The sequence below is a fragment of the Macaca fascicularis genome, chromosome 5, assembly GCF_037993035.2.
Source record: "Macaca fascicularis isolate 582-1 chromosome 5, T2T-MFA8v1.1".
Taxonomy (NCBI): domain Eukaryota; kingdom Metazoa; phylum Chordata; class Mammalia; order Primates; family Cercopithecidae; genus Macaca; species Macaca fascicularis.
The window spans coordinates 40,080,925-40,096,869 of record NC_088379.1 but is presented as its reverse complement, the minus strand read 5'-3'; the positions used below and the strand labels follow the sequence as shown (position 1 = coordinate 40,096,869).

The following is a 15,945-nucleotide window of genomic DNA, read 5'->3' as shown; positions in this document are numbered from 1 at the left end:
TAACATTTACTGACCAATTTACTTTATGTCTGGCTCTAACTAAGCATTTTCATGCATTAATTAAATTCATTATCCCATCTACGCTTTGAGGTAGAAACTTCTTATTCTCATGGTAGACTTCTGCTGATATTTAGGATAAAAAGAAAACAAATTTAAGATGTTAGTTTGTTCTTAAGTAGAATTTTTTTTCTTTACTTTGGAAAAATAGTTGATTCTTGTCTACTGTTGGAATTTTCTCATTTGACTCATGTTAGAGGTTTTCTTTTTTTTTTTACAAAGCTATAAATAAAGTGAACTAAGCAATTAGTAGCTGTTTCAAATACAGTTGAATTTATGTGCTAAAAATTATTGGGAATTTTTAATGATTTCTCTCATGCTTACACACTGGATCTTGTAATTCAAGCTTTGAAAAACAAATTCATTTTAAACAAAATACTTAACCTGTTCAAGACTGTAAAGGAATTCAAAAAATTTATGAATTTTTATATTTTTCTCTATAAAATTTAACTCTTCTCTACACATTATACTGTATGTAATTTTACCAATAAAAATGCTAATGTAGGTTTCATATAAAACATTCTTTTCACTTTTACGATTACCTGTTAAGAAGGTTCTCTACTTCTTGAACTTCTGATATGGACTCTTCATTATCAGAAAGGACACGAGTTTGAAATTTTCTATCTTGGAAATCATATAGCATCACAATAATAAGACTGCTCAAATGATCTGGCTATCAAGGGAAAACATATATAAAGAAAAGTATACAAAAAATATCTAACCAGCAATATTTTCCATTCCATTATTTTTCATAACAGAGCAGGAATATGACTATTTTTACATAGTCTGATTGGATTTGGAGACAGGGAAGGTCTTCAAGATAGAAAAAAATCCAGAAAAAAAAAACCTTTCAAAAGAGACAGTTTTTGGTATGTTCACCAAAATGAATGATATTAAAAGTCGAAAAGAATCTATATTTAAGAGGCTTCAGTATTCAGCAAACTATTTCAATCTAAAGGCTTTAAAACACTTTCTTTAAAAAAAAAAATCATGAAACGATGTAATTCTAAAACTTATCTACTTACTATTGTGGTACTTGGGAAGATACAGCTGTCTATCAATATAGTTTCCAAAATATCTTGATCTGCAAGACAAGGGAAAGGCCTATCACCGAAAATACAAAGTGGAAAATGAAAACTCTGGAATCAAAATATACTATAATAATGCCATAAAATACATTTACTTTCATATCTAAAATATACCTCAATTCTGGATAATGACTTAAATTACAATGACATGATAAATTTTTATAACCTTTATGAATGCTGGACCCTTATGACCTAGGGTCCGCAAGGAATCATGGTCAAAGAAGCATTATCTGAATAGTCAAAGGATTCCAACCTTTAATGTATGGCCTTTGAAAAACATTAAAGAGGATCTAATTAATAATGTTGAGCAACAGTTTTCTTATTCTTTTTATTATTGCTGGATTCGATTTGCTAATTTTTTTGGTTTTGTTTTGTTTAAGACAGTCTTGCTCTGTCATCTAGGCTGGAGTACAATGGTGCGATCTCAGCTCACTGCAACGTCCGCCTCCCAGGTTCAAGCAATCCTGCCTCAGCCTCCAGAGTAGCTGGGACTACAGGTATGCATCACCACACCTGGCTAATTTTTGTGTTTTTTGTAGAGATGGCATTTCACCCTGTTAGCCAGGCTTGTCTCGAACTCCTGACCTCAGGTGATCCGCCCGCCTAAGCCTCCCAAAGTGCTGGGATTACAAGCATAAGCCACCATACCCGGCTGCTAATGTTTTATTTAAAATTTTTGTTGTATGTTTATGTTCATCAGGGATGTTGGTCTATAATTTTCTTCTCTTGTAATAGCCTTGTCAGTGTTGGTATCAGAGTTTTGCAGCCTATGAGTGGAAACTGTTCTCTCTTCCTCTAATCTCTCAGAGTTTGTGTTAGATTGGTATTATTTCTTAACTATTCAGTCAAACTCAATAGTGAAGACATTGATGTGATGACATTTAATCTAAGACCCAAATGACAAGGAGTTAGCCATGTGAATATCTAGGAAGGGACAGCATTCCAGGCAGAGGTTATGATAATTGCAAAGGCGGTTAAGAGGAAACAAATGGACATATTTAAAAACTTCCACAGGGAACACAAGTGTTCTTTTTGTTACAACTATTTAAACTATATATACATCATATAACAAAGGTTTTATTTTATTTATTTATTTATCAGACGGAGTCTCTATCACACCAGTTGGAGTGCAGTGATGCAATCTCGGTTCACTGCAACCTCTGCCTCCTGGGTTCAAACGATTCTCCTGTCTCAGCCTACCAAGCAGCTGGGATTACAGGTCTGCATCACAGCATCACAGCTAATTTTTCTATTTTTAGTAGAGACAGGGTTTCACCAGGTTGGCCAGGCTGGTGTCGAACTCCTGACCTCAGGTGATCTGCCCATCTCGGCCTCCCAAAGTGCTGGGATTAGAGGCGTGAGCCACCATTCCTGGCATATAACAAATGCTTTAATCAGTTGAACAGACAGGTAGGCCTGCCTAGCTTCAATTTATTCAACATTTATGGAAAACCTACTATAACCAAGGTATAAATTGAATTTATACCTTGAATTTGAATCCATGAATTTTCTTTTTTTTTTTTTTGAGACAGAGTCTTGCTGTGTCACCCAGGCTGGAGGGCAATAGTGCTATCACAGCTCACTGCAACCTCCACCTCCTGGACTCAAGCAACCCTCCTGCCTCAGTCTCCCAAGTTGCTGGGACTACAGGTGTGTGGCACCACACCTGGCTAATTTTCGTATTTTTTACTTTTTTCTTGTTTTTATTTTTATTTTCTGGTTTTTTTTTTTTAATTATTCTTGTATTTTTTGTAGAGATGGGTTTTTGCCATGTTGGCTAAGTTGGTCTTGAACTCCTGGCCTCAAGTGATCTGCACACTTTGGCTTCCCAGGCATGAGCCACCATGCCTGACCTAAATTTCATTTTTCATTTGGGAGATAGGAAAACTAAAAAGAAGTGACTAATTTGGGAGCACAGACTCCAATTTTCCCACAGAAATCCTCTGGGAATCATTATCCACATTCTAGCCACAATTATGTACTTGTACTTCACAAGGTAATTATCCCTTAAAAGGAAATGAAGTTTACAGTTTCACATCCTTAGTTCTTTCAAACCAATTCCCATCTACTCCATACTTTTTGTACAGTATTAGAAGAAAGAAGGACTTCTAACTTGGCAAATCTCTTTGAGCAATGGAGATGCTGGACTCCTAAGAAACAGAAGAAGCTGGCGGGGTGTGGTGGCTCACACCTGTAATCCCAGCACTTTGGGAGGCTGAGGCAGGTGGATCACCTGAGGTCAGGAGTTCAAGGCCAATCTGGCTAACATGGTGAAACCCAGTTTCTACTAAAAATACAAAAAATTATCCGGGCATGGTGGCGCACCTATAATTCCACCTACTCGGGAGGCTGAGGCAAGAGAATCTCTTGAACCTGGGAGGCAGAGGTTGCAGTGAGCCTAGATCATGACATTGCACTCCGGCTTGGGCAACAAGAGCGAAACTCTGTCTCAAAAAAAAAAAAGAAAAAAAAAAGGCAGGATGAACGAAAAACGAAAAGAGAACAGAACATCCTTTTCCCAATATTGCAGTTTTTCCCTCTAGGGCTCTTGTTAAAACCAGTATCACCTTTGGGATGCCTTTGATATTGTGCAGAATGCATTACTTTTGTGTATATATATAATTTTACCTTCTCACATAGTAATATCAACATGAATAACTGTATACTTTATACAGATGCTCCTTGCCTTATGATGGGGTTATATCCTGATAAACCCATCATAAGTTAAAAATATTGTATATCAAAAATGCATAGAATACATCTATCCTACCAAACATCATAGCTCAGCTTAGGCTATCTTAAACACATTCAGAACACTTACATAGGCCTGTAGTTGGGCAAAATTATCCAACACAAAGCCTATTTTATACTAAAGTGCTGACCATCTCGTGTAACTTATTTATTTGTTTATTTATTTATTGAGACAGAGTCTCGCTCTGTCACCCAGGCTAGAGTACAGTGGTGCGATCTTGGCTCACCACAACCTCTGCCTCCCGGGTTCAAGCGATTCTCCTGCCTCAGTCTCCTGAGTCGCTGGGACTACAGGCACCCGCCATCATGCCTGGCTAATTTTTGTATTTTTAGTAGAAACGGGGTTTCACCATATTGGCCAGGCTAGTCTCAAACTCCTGACCTTGTGTTCCGCCCATCTCGGCCTCCCAAAGTGCTCGGATTACATGGGTGAGGCACTGCGCCCAGACCTTTTTTGTTTATTTTTATGTAACTTATTAAATACTGAAAGTAAAACACAGAATGGTTGTATGAGTACTCAAAGTATGGTTTCTACTGAAAGCATATAGCTTTTACATCATGTTAAGTGGAAAAATTATAAGGACCCCCATCATAAATTGGGGACTGTGTATATGTTTTCTATGTGCTTGACAATGTTCTAAGTGCATTTCATATATTAATTCATTTAATCTCCATAACAACCATATGAATTAGGTTATTTCATAGGAAATGGGGCACAGCACAGTTAAGTAATATGTTCATAGTCACACAGCAAGTAGCAGATCAAGGAGTCAAACCCAGGCAGTCTGGCACCAAAGTACATGCACTTCACCAAATATTATGCTGCCTTCCTCTTATTATTATTATGACAAACCAGAGTAACCAAATACACCACACTGATAATGCCTAATTTAGGTTATCAGGACTTCCTTGAAAGTTGCAAGTGTGAGTATTCTAGAATTCAGCCCGATAACTCCAATTATCTCTCTCTCTCCCCACTAATCAAAGCTTCTCTTCAGTCTGCTTCAGAGATCTCTTAACTACCATTTTACATGTTTCCATGTGGAGGGCCTTACCCTAGAGAAACACCTTAACTCTCTCTCTCCCCTTTCTTACTACTCCTCATGAAAGAAAAATTGGGTTTATTAGACAGGTGAAATTGGGAGAAGGAACCGGGGCGTCGCTCTCCCTCTTCCCACTTAGCAGGCCTGGGTGGCCAAACTCTGGACATTCTAAAGAAAGGGTTGGCCTTTGACCGGTTCCTAGGAGATAACCTCTAAGTTCTTAGAATATCTTGTCTGATAAAGGTATCTTTTTTTTTCTTTTTTTTTTCCTGGGGTCCTAGACCACACAGTATCAGCTTGGCCTCTGAAGAAGCTAGAGATTGAATAACTAAGGTCAGCCACATGACTGCAGCTTGTCTACGAGACTGACCCCCAATAAAAATGCTAAACAAACAGCAAGGCTCAGGTGAGCTTCCCTACTTGGCAATGCTTCATTCATGTTGCCAATTATCACTGGTGGGAGAATTAAGCACTCTCCATAGACCACTCTGGGAAATAAAAATAGGAAGCTTGCGTCTAGCCTCTCCTGGATTCTGCGCTATGTACCTTTACTTGTTGCTGATTTTAATCTGTCCTTTCACTGTGATAAACTATAACCACAAGTATAACAGCTTTGCTGAGTTCTGTCAGTCCTTGTAGCAAATGATTGAATCTGGAGGTGGTCTTAGGAACCCCTGACTACAATTACTAATTCCCAAAAGCTATAACCAAACCACATGTTAAGCATTTACTAAGTTTTTCACTGACAGATTATAAGATTCTGAAATTGCCAGGTTAATGCTACAATCTGTTCCTGGACTCGAAGTTCAACAACAATACAAACCTAGAGAAGGTGGAGAAAGAAGCCAGGAAAAAGATCAGCAATTTCAGGGATATCTCTTTCTCCAAGTTTGTTTGTTTGTTTGTTCATTTCTTTAAAGAAAAAATTTGCCAGGTTTTTATTTTTTTAAAAATTTTTTGGCTGGGCACAGTGGCTCACGCCTGTAATCCCAGCACTTTGGGAGGCCGAGGAAGGCGGATCACGAGGTCAGGAGATCAAGACCATCCTGGGTAACACGGTGAAACCCCATCTGTACTAAAAATACAAAAAATTAGCTGGGCATGCTGGCGGGCACCTGTAGTCCCAGCTACTAGGGAGGCTGAGGCAGGAGAATCACTTGAACCAAGGAGGAAGAGGTTACAGTGAGCCAAGATCGTGCCACTGCACTCCAGCCTGGGAGACAGAGCAAGGCTCCATCTCAAAAAAAAAAAAAAAATTATTGTTCCTTGAAACACACCGAGATTCTTTCAAAAAATAAATTGGCGGCCAGGCATGGTGGCTCACACCTGTAATCCCAGCACTTTGTAAGGCTGAGGCAGGTGGATCACAAGGTCCGGAGATTGAGACCATCCTGGCTAACATGGTGAAAGCCCGTCTCTACTTAAAATACAAAAAACTTAGCAGGGCGTGGTGGCGGGCGTCTGTAGTCCCAGCTACTCAGGAGGCTGAGGCAGGAGAATGGCATGAACCCAGGAGGCGGAGCATGTAGTGAGCTGAGATCGCGCCACTGCACTCCAGCCTGGGTAACAGAGCGAGACTCCATCTTAAATAAATAAATAAATAAATAAATAAATAAATAAATAAATAAATAGGCTACTGGTACTGTACTGCTTTGACAAAACTCTAAACAGGAATAGGCTACTTTTCATTAGTAATTCTACTTTCGTTAGCAGAAAATTGACCTTGGGCTTATTTGGTAAAGCAGAAATAATGGCACTCTTCATTTCAAAAAACATTTTACAGAGCCCTTTAAATCTTTAAAAGGTTAATCAGATAAATATACTTCCTGCCTTGAAAGACCTTATATACCATGAAGGACATCAACAAAGGAACAAGCAAAAAAACTGAAAAGCATAAGACACAACCAAAGGAATACAGTTAACGTTTGTATAATTAAGAGATTTTCTGTTATTGTTTTTCTTCTCCTACTTCCTTAAATATTATGGTAATGTGATTTAATTACCTGTTCACAAATTCACAAACAAAAGGGACCATTACTCAAGCTCTCTTTAATTTTCACAATAACCTTTGCAGTTTTACAGCTCCTACAAAATCTTAGGGAAGAAATTCTGAGTTTTCTTATCTGAACCATTATTCCTTGAACTTATACTGCATAAGCCAGATGTAAGTCACATGTGAAAATATCACATGTGAAAGTATTGACAGAACACTGGTAATACAGAAGATAAAAGTGAAATGTATAAAAGCTTCCAATATTTTAAAAGTAAAATAGCAGATGGCCTGTTGCGGTGGCTCACATTTGTAATCCCAGCAATTTGGGAGGACAAGGTGGGCAGATTACCTGAGGTCAGGAGTTCAAGACCAGCCTGGCCAACATGGTGAAACCCCCATTTGCACTAAAAATACAAAAATTAGCTGGGCATGGTGGCAGGCACCTGTAATCCCAGCTACTTGGAAGGCCAAGGCAGGGAATCACTTGAACCCAGAAGGCTGAGGTTGCAGTGAACCGAGATTGTACGATTGACTGCACTCCAGCCTGGGTGACAGAGCAAGACTCTGTCTCAAAAAAAAAAGGAAAATGGCAGGCTCCTAATTATCTTGGAAAAACCACTACATAAAATTCTGATTTTATTCTATTTGCACATTCAAGAATTACTGATAATTTAAAGCAAGACTGTTGTATTAGTCCGTTTTTATGCTGCTGATAAAGATATACCCAAGACTGGGGAATTTACAAAAGACAGAGGTTTAATGGACTTACGGTTCCACATGGCTGGGGAGGCCTCACAGTCATGGCAGAAGGTGAAAGGCACATCTCATATGGTGGCAGACAAGGGAAGAGAGCTTGTAGAGGGATACTATCCCTTATAGAACCATCAGATCTCATGACACTTACTCACTATCATGAGAACAGTACAAGAAAGACCTGTCCCCATGATTCAATTACCTCCCACCAGGTCCCTCCCACAATACATGGGAATTTAAGATGAGATTTGGGTGGGGACACAGCCAAAACATATCAACCGTATGATTATAAGAAAAAATATATTTAACAAATAAACAATACCATTTTACCTTATAATTTGAACTTATAAAAATGAACGTTTCAAGAAAAGAAGTTTTGTAAAGGTCTATAACAATTTATTTGAATGGGATTTCTGTGTCATTAAGAAAGATCACAGGCCAGGCGCAGTGGCTCACGCCTGTAATCCCAGCACTTTGGGAGGCCGAGGCGGGCGGATCACGAGATCAGGAGATCGAGACCATCCTGGCTAACCCGGTGAAACCCTGTCTCTACCAAAAACACAAAAAATTAGCCGGGCGTTGTGGCAGGCACCTGTAGTCCCAGCTACTCGGCAGGAGAATGGAGTGAACCCGGGAGGCGGAGGTTGCAGTGAGTTGAGATCGCACCACTGCACTCCAGCCTGGGCAACAGATATAGGGTCTGTCTCAAAAAAAAAAACAAAGAAAGAAAGAAAGATCACAGCACTTTGGGAGGCCAAGGCAGGTGGATCACGAGGTCAGGAGTTCAAGACCAGGCTGGCCAAGATGGTGAAGCCCCATCTCTACTAAAAATACAAAAATTAGGCTGGGTGCGATGGCTCACACCTGTAATCCCAGCACTTTGGGAGGCCAAGACAGACTGATCACGAGGTCAGGAGATCGAGACCATCCTGGCTAACGCGGTGAAACCCCGTCTCTACTAAAAATACAAAAATTAGCCAGGCGCGGTGGCAGGCGCCTGTAGTCCCAGCTACACGGGAGGCTGAGGCAGGAGAATGGTGTGAACCCGGGAGGCGGAGCTTGCAGTGAGTGGAGATCGCGGCCACTGCACTCCAGCCTGGGCTACAGACCGAGACTCCACCGCAACAAAAATAAAAAATAAATTTAAAAATTAGCCAAGCGTGGTGGTGGGTGCCACTTGGGAGCTACTTGGGAGACTGGGGCAGAGAAGTGCTTGAACCTGGGTGGTGGAGGTTGCAGTGAGCCTAGATCGTGCCACTGCACTCCAGCCTGGGTGACAGAGTGAGACTCCATCCCAAAAAAAAAAAAAAAAGAAGGAAAGATAAAACAATCACAATATCTTTCATAAAATAGAAAATAGAATGGAGAGGACGAAAACAATCTATCACACATATCAGTTTAATACAATCATTTAGTTAATGCATTAATTTTATAGAGAATTATAATTCAGGCTTTTCTTATTGAGTACTAAAGGTAATACTCAATATTCTATTAGGAGAACAAATTGCCTAGAATTCTAGAATTAACATTAAATGCCAATTAATCAACGCAGCTGCCTAGTCTGCATTTCATTGTTGCTAGAAAAAAAGTGTAAAAATGTTCATTTGATTCATTGCATGAAATGCAACACCTTGGTTGGGGAAGAGGGGAAGAAGACGGATGAAACAAAATCTCAAAGATTAAACTGGAGGAGGAAGAATGGTTAAGACAGACTTAAAAGGAAAAGAAAAATTACTGAACAGGAGAAAACAAAGAAACGAAAAATAAAGAGAAATTGTTTCACATCATACAAATTTTTCTCCATGACAAATTGCTGACTTCAGAGTTAAGCTACATTATCTCTGCAGACAACCAAAAATATATATTCCTATCTAAATAATCAGTGAGACATTTTAATTCAACTGAGCATTTTTTTTTTATTTTTAAAAATAGAGATGGGGTCAGGGCACGGTGGCTCACGCCTGTAATCCCAGCACTTTGGGAGGCCCAAGTGGGCGGGTCACGAGGTCAGGAGATGGAGACCATCCCGGCTAACACGGTGAAACCCCATCTCTACTAAAAGTACAAAAAATTAGCTGGGCATGGTGGCGGGCACCTGTAGTCCCAGCTACTCGGGAGGCTGAGGCAGGAGAATGGCATGAACCCAGGAGGCGGAGCTTGCAGTGAGCCAAGATTGCGCCACTACACTCCAGCCTGGGCGACAAAGCCAGACTCCGTCTCAAAAAAAAAAAAAAAAGAAAGAAATAAAATTAGAGATGGGGGTCTCGCTATGTTGTCCAGGTTTGTCTTGAACTCCTGAACTCCAAGCAATCCTCCCACCTCCGCCTCCCAAAGTATTGGAATTACAAGTGTAAGCCACTGCGTGTGGCTGAACTGAGTAATTAACTGCCTCCTATGAACAAGGATGTACAAGGCTCATTAAGTACTAAGAAAATCATGCAAAAGAGTGTTGCCCTTTTTGAGGTGTCTCTTTAGGAAGGCTTCTGCTCTGCTCATCATTTTGGCCATGCTGCTAATATTCTAAACATATCTGGAACTTCTTTTTGGAACTACATTCAGTCAGTTTACAAACCAACATAAAGTTTTTAGTCACAGCTAGTACTAAAACAAACAACTTCAGGCCTTTTGACTGCTGTCCTCATAGTAACAATATTTGGTCATGTCCTAGTGTCAATTCCACATTTAGATTGATTTTTTTTTTTTTTTTTTTTTGGACAGGGTCTTGCTCTGTCACCAGGTAGAGTGCAATGACACCATCTTGGCTCACTGCAACCTCTGCCTCCCAGGCTCCAGCGATCCTCCCACCTCAACATCCCAAGTATCTGGGACTACAGACATGAACAAGGATGTACAAGGTTCATTAAGTACTAAGTACTAAGCCACCACACTGGGCTAATTTTTAAATTTTTTATAGAGAGGAGATCTCACTATGTGCCCAGGCTGGTCTTGAACGCCTGAGCTCAATCAATCCTCTCACTTTGGCCTCGAAAAGTGCCGGGATTACAGGCCTGAGCAACCACCCCTGGCCTCAGATTGATAACTAACTATCCTTGAGGGAATCTGTAACACTTGAGTCTCAAACCCTGAAGGCAAATTAGAAAGGGGAGTTCTACTAAAGTTTGGCTCCTCCCATTAAAGCTATTAGCTATGAATGGGATAGTCTTAATTGGGGTTGGTATAATTTTAACATTCATTTTTTAAATTTTGCACCTTTTCTTTTTATTCTGTCTCTGTTCCTCTCCCCATCCTCCTTTACTGGTTTGATATTTGTGAAAGCTCATAAACTAAAATACCAAAAAAGATAAATACAAGGAATGGAAAGAAATACACAGGGAGGCCGGGCGTGGTGGCTCATTGCCTGTAATCCCAGCACTTTGGGAGGCTGAAGCGGGAGGATCCCTTGAGGTTCAGAGTTTGAGACCAGCCCAGACAATAAAGCGAGACCCCCAACTCTACGGAGGAAAACAAAAAAAAATACAGGGAGAGGGAAATTATTATTGGAAGAAATTGTTTCCCTGTTCAATTTAATGACAGCGCACTACACCGCTCTAAGGACAAAGCACAGTGCACGGGGAAATCTGCAGTCCTGGGCTGGAAGAACTTGTTTCATTGGAACCCTAATTCCTTGACACTTGCAGTTAACCAAAGAGATGCACATGCCTAAACCAAAACCTGGTGTGAATAAGGGGCAGGGAGGAGGAGGGCTGCATTCCCCAAATTCTCTCGCTATTGTTTTCTTTTAGTGTTGGTCCTCCAGACTGGCACAACTCACATTTCAGGGCACTGAAAGCAAGCTCATAAGACAAACGCTGAAAGGACTGATCCTCAGACTCGGAGAAGGACCGCAGGGGTTCATTCCCATACTTGATTAAGACTTTCTGTGCCGACTTTTCGATTCGAATACCCTGAAAAATGTTCGCTGCCATGACATAAACGGAGTCCGGATAGCCCGTTTTTTCGGGTGCACCAGCTGAGCTTTTCCCATCGGACAGAGCCAGGGAAGTGAGTTGGGAGATGATCTCGGCATCTTCTTCGTTCGAAAACTCCAGTTCGCCCGTGGAGTTCAGCATGTCTGCCCCTCGCCTGTCGTGAGTCCCTCGCCCTGGGGTTAGAATTCCGACGTTCCAGGAAACGGCTTTCCACGCATCTGCAGCATGGCCTCTGTGAAGAGAGAAGGTGATCGCAGTAAATCACTCTGCAGCACCCTTCCGGGTGGCCCCCTTCGTTGTGGCCTTAAAGACTAAGAGGGGACATTTCCTGGCCCATCTGAGTGTCCCAGACTTCGAGTCGGAGAAGCAGCTCACGAAATTTCCACACGCTCAATTTAAAAAAAAAAAAAAAAAAAAAAAGGCGGCGAGGAGAGGTGCGGCGGCGGCGGCGGCGGCGGCGGCGGCGGGAGAAGCGCCCCGAGGAGACCGGCGGCTTCCTCCAGAGCCCCGTTCGCGTCCCCACAGCCCAGTCACCGGCTCCCGCGACTCCTCCCTTACCCGAGGGCAGATGGTTCCCGGGGCTTCGGGGACGAAGACGCGGAGGCCGGCGTCTGTCACAGGCCCTCGGGAGCCCCGGGACTGTGGGGCGACGGCTGCTGCCCGCGAAGGCCGTTTGGTTCAAATGCAGCCACTCCCACTGGCCGGATTCGGGGCAGGGGGGTCGCGGCCTCTGACGCCCGGTTCGCTCCGGTGTCGTGAAGTGGTCTCGCCTGGCCTCGCGCGTGAGGCCTTCGCGGACGTGGCGGCGGAGAGGGGTGAGCGCGGGGCCCGGGGTCTGGCGGGCTCAGGCCGAGGAAGGCTCAGCCTCCGGAGTCTCTGGCAGTCGACCTGTCCTGGACCCGGTCTTCATGGCAACCGCGAGCGGAGGTGGGGCAGGGGGCGCGGCGCGCGGGCTGTTCCCGCGGGATTTGGCGGGTGCCGCCTGTCGCCTGGAGAGTAGCTCTTCCCCCTGCGCGCGGGGATACCTGTTTCAGCGCCCCCAGCCAGAGGCCTCTTGCACAGTTCCTGGAGTTCACTGGGCCTGAATGCGTGACCTTGGTTTTGTTTATAAACATTTGGGGGTATTTTTGAGGTAGTGTGACGTAGTACCGTGGTTTTCAACTCACAAGTCCCTGAAGTCCCTGTTAAAAATACACATTCTTTAAAACATTTTTTAATATAGTAATAATTTTTTTTTGAGACATGGTCTCGCTCTGTCGCCCAGGCTGGAGTGCAGTGGCGCAATTTCGGCCCAACTGCAGCCTCCGCCTCCCCGATTCAAGTACTTCTCATGCCTCAGCCTCCCGAACAGCTGGGATTACAGGTGCCCGCCATGACACCCCGCTAATTTTTGTATTTTTCGTAGAGATGGCGTTTCACCATGTTCGTCAGGTTGCTCTCGAACTCCTGACCTCAAGTGATCCGCCTGCCTCGGCCTCCCAACGTGCTGGGATTACATGCGTGAGCCACCGCGCCCAGTCTGTAATAATTTTTTTAAGTAACAGACGGGGTTCCCATTATGCTGCCCAGGGTGGTCTCGAACTCCTGGGCTCAAGCAGTCCTCCCGCCTTGGCCTCCCAAAGTGCTTGGATTTCAGAAGTGAACCACCGCCTCCAGCTGAAAAAAATCCTTGGAACCCATCCCAGAGATTTGAGTCTGCAAGACCCAGTAATTTGCATTTTCATCAGGTAACTCTGGCGATTCTAATGCAATCAGCCCAAAGACCACAGTCTGGAAAACTCTGGTATAGTTGAAAGACAAGTGGTCTTGATTCCACCTCTGCCTTTCCTCCTTAGGTATTTGCCCTTCCCTCCTTAGTCTAAGGCCATGTCCATTTCCAGCCAGTGGTTAGTGGGATAAAGGAGAAAGAGAGGGCAGTCCTTATTTTTCAATGACCTGAAAGGTGCACATATCACTTTGGCTCACATTTTATTGGTCAGAACTCAGTCATATACCCAGCAACCAAGAGGCTGGTAAATATGTCCAGCTAAAAATAAGGGAACTATTACTGTAGAAGGACAGAATGGATAATGGGGAAAAAATTAGCAGTACAGAACTCTAACCCCGACCTCCTCTCTCAGAAATCCACCCACTTTCATTATCACCAGAATACGTTAAACGTTCCATAACATTTTATGTATACATGCATTCATTCATTCGTTTAACAAGTATATATTAAATTCTTGCTGTGTCCCTGGCATTGTGTTCAGCCCTACAAGTAAAAGAATGATGTATAGAAATGATCAGAGACCTAGCCGGGCGTGGTGGCTTACGCCTGTAATGCCAGCACTTTGGGAGGCCGAGGCGGGCGGATCACGAGGTCAGGAGATCGAGACCATCCTGGCTAACATGGTGAAACCCCGTCTCTACTAAAAATACAAAAAATTAGCCGGGCGTTGTGGCGGGCGCCTGTAGTCCCAGCTACTCGGGAGGCTGAGGCCACAGAATGGTGTGAACCCGGGAGGCAGAACTTGCAGTGAGTGGAGATTGCGCCACTGCACTCCAGCCTGGGTGACAGAGTAAGACTCCGTCTCAAAAAAAAAAAAAAAAAAAAAAAAAAAAAAAAAATCAGAGACCTTGGTCTCAAGAAATTAAAGATGGATATACTTGTATTTTGGTACCTTTTCATTTTTATTATAAATATTTGTGTACATACCTGTATTACCCCTCTTCTGCCATATTTCTATCCACACAACACACATACTCTAAAATAGAAACCCCGTCTCTAGCTTTATCTTTTCATTTTTATTATATGTCTTTTTTATTCCCAGATGCTAGCAAAATATCACTCTCTTTCACATACATTCACAGATTACAAATATGGAAGGTGTCTTAGAGGTCATGATATATTTTATCATGCATCACCCAGTACACAGTACACTATGCAGAAAATGTGAGGCAATAGCTAGCTATAAACTTTGAAATATTGTCATTCAAAATATAATTTGAGGAGTTTCTTTTATTTAATAATAGTTTAATGTAGGTAACACTTCACTATATTGAAAACAAGGTTTAACGAGTCTCTATCCCCAAGATAGAGCTTAGGCAAAGAATTGTTGGGTTAGCAAATTCTTGGTTACTATTTACTTTAATCATGTGTATAATTCTGCCTCCTTACTTCTCACTCCTGGTTTATAGCCTCATTGTGGACTTAATGTATTTGAGGGGTGGGTCAGAGGAGAGCATATTAAATTTCAGTGAACACTGTAAAAAAGTAACCATAGAGACAGGCATATGAATTCAACTGTTGCGAAAGCAGGATAGTAAAAAAAAAAAAAAAAAAATGTAGTTTTTGTGTAAGTTACACTCTGTAATATGACCAGAGCATTACATCAGAGATGAGGAGAAAATCAAAAGTTACCTGAGGCTTTCTGCCAAAGGAAATTAATGATTTTTCTTTCCCCAGGTGGTAGAGTATTTAAGATATTTGTAAATTAACATTCTTGCATTTGACTCAGAGTACTAGTATGTTAGGCACGTGAATATTCAAAATACATCTGCTCACTTGCATCAATTTGATCTAGACAATATAAAATGATACCCAGTTCCACTGAAGCCTGTTACAGAAATATAAAAAGCATAAGAAACATAAAGAATCTTAACTTGTGTTCTTAAACACCAGGACTCCACTTCCAGTTATTGCTTCTTAGAAACAGTATGGTAAATTTTCTTTGCAACACCTTTTGCAGGTTCCCCTGTCACCTAGGCTGGAGTGCAGTGGTGTGATCATAACACACTGCAGCCTGGAACTCCTGATGGCTCAAGCAATCCTCCCGCCTCAGCCTCCTGAGTACCTGGGACAAGAGGCATGCCATCACACCCAGCTAATTGTTTTGTACTTTTGTAGAGGTGGTGTCTCACCATGTTACCCAGGCTGGTGTCCCCTGAGCTCAAGGAATCCTCCCACCTTGGCCTCCCAAAGTGTTGGGATTATAGGCATGAGTGACCATGTTCAGCCTTTAATTATTTTTGTTTTATAAAGTGTTTTATTGTAGACCTAAGCTATATCCAGTTGAAACTCTGGGGACTAGGACAAGCCATCAGGAGTGCTATTTGAGGATCATTAGGGCCTTGTGGGTTAGGTACATTTGGGGGCTGAATTATTCCATCCCCAGAGGATGAAAGGGAATAGATGCTCAAGAAAGCATCACTTGAGGTAGATGAACTTCGTTCTGTGATACTGGGTGAAAGTTGGTATGGAGGAACACTTTACATATGCTAGAGAGTAGCATTACTCAAGTGTCCTCTTGACACTTAGCCAAAAGATTAGCCAAAGAGTCATAACCACTTGC

The 15,945-nt window shown here is 42.3% G+C and overlaps 1 protein-coding gene across 4 annotated transcripts in view; it reads right to left on the bottom strand.

The window, feature by feature from the left end:
- NSUN7 (NOP2/Sun RNA methyltransferase family member 7) overlaps window positions 1–12,533 on the bottom strand; it is a 54,757-nt gene extending 42,224 nt beyond the window's left edge. For 2 of the 4 annotated variants that reach the window (XM_045392288.3, XM_065544926.2), the window contains exons 1-4: window positions 12,173–12,533; window positions 11,458–11,846; window positions 1,083–1,141; window positions 600–730 (exon numbers count right to left, since the gene is read on the bottom strand). In XM_045392288.3, the coding sequence (XP_045248223.2) occupies window positions 600–730; window positions 1,083–1,141; window positions 11,458–11,755 (488 nt within the window). In that variant the 5' untranslated portion in view covers window positions 11,756–11,846; window positions 12,173–12,533. Of the gene's footprint in view, window positions 1–599; window positions 731–1,082; window positions 1,142–11,457 lie in introns of all 4 variants that reach the window. The other 2 variants (XM_074039666.1, XM_074039665.1) reach the window with 2 other exon arrangements.
- Window positions 12,534–15,945: the final 3,412 nt, after the last annotated feature.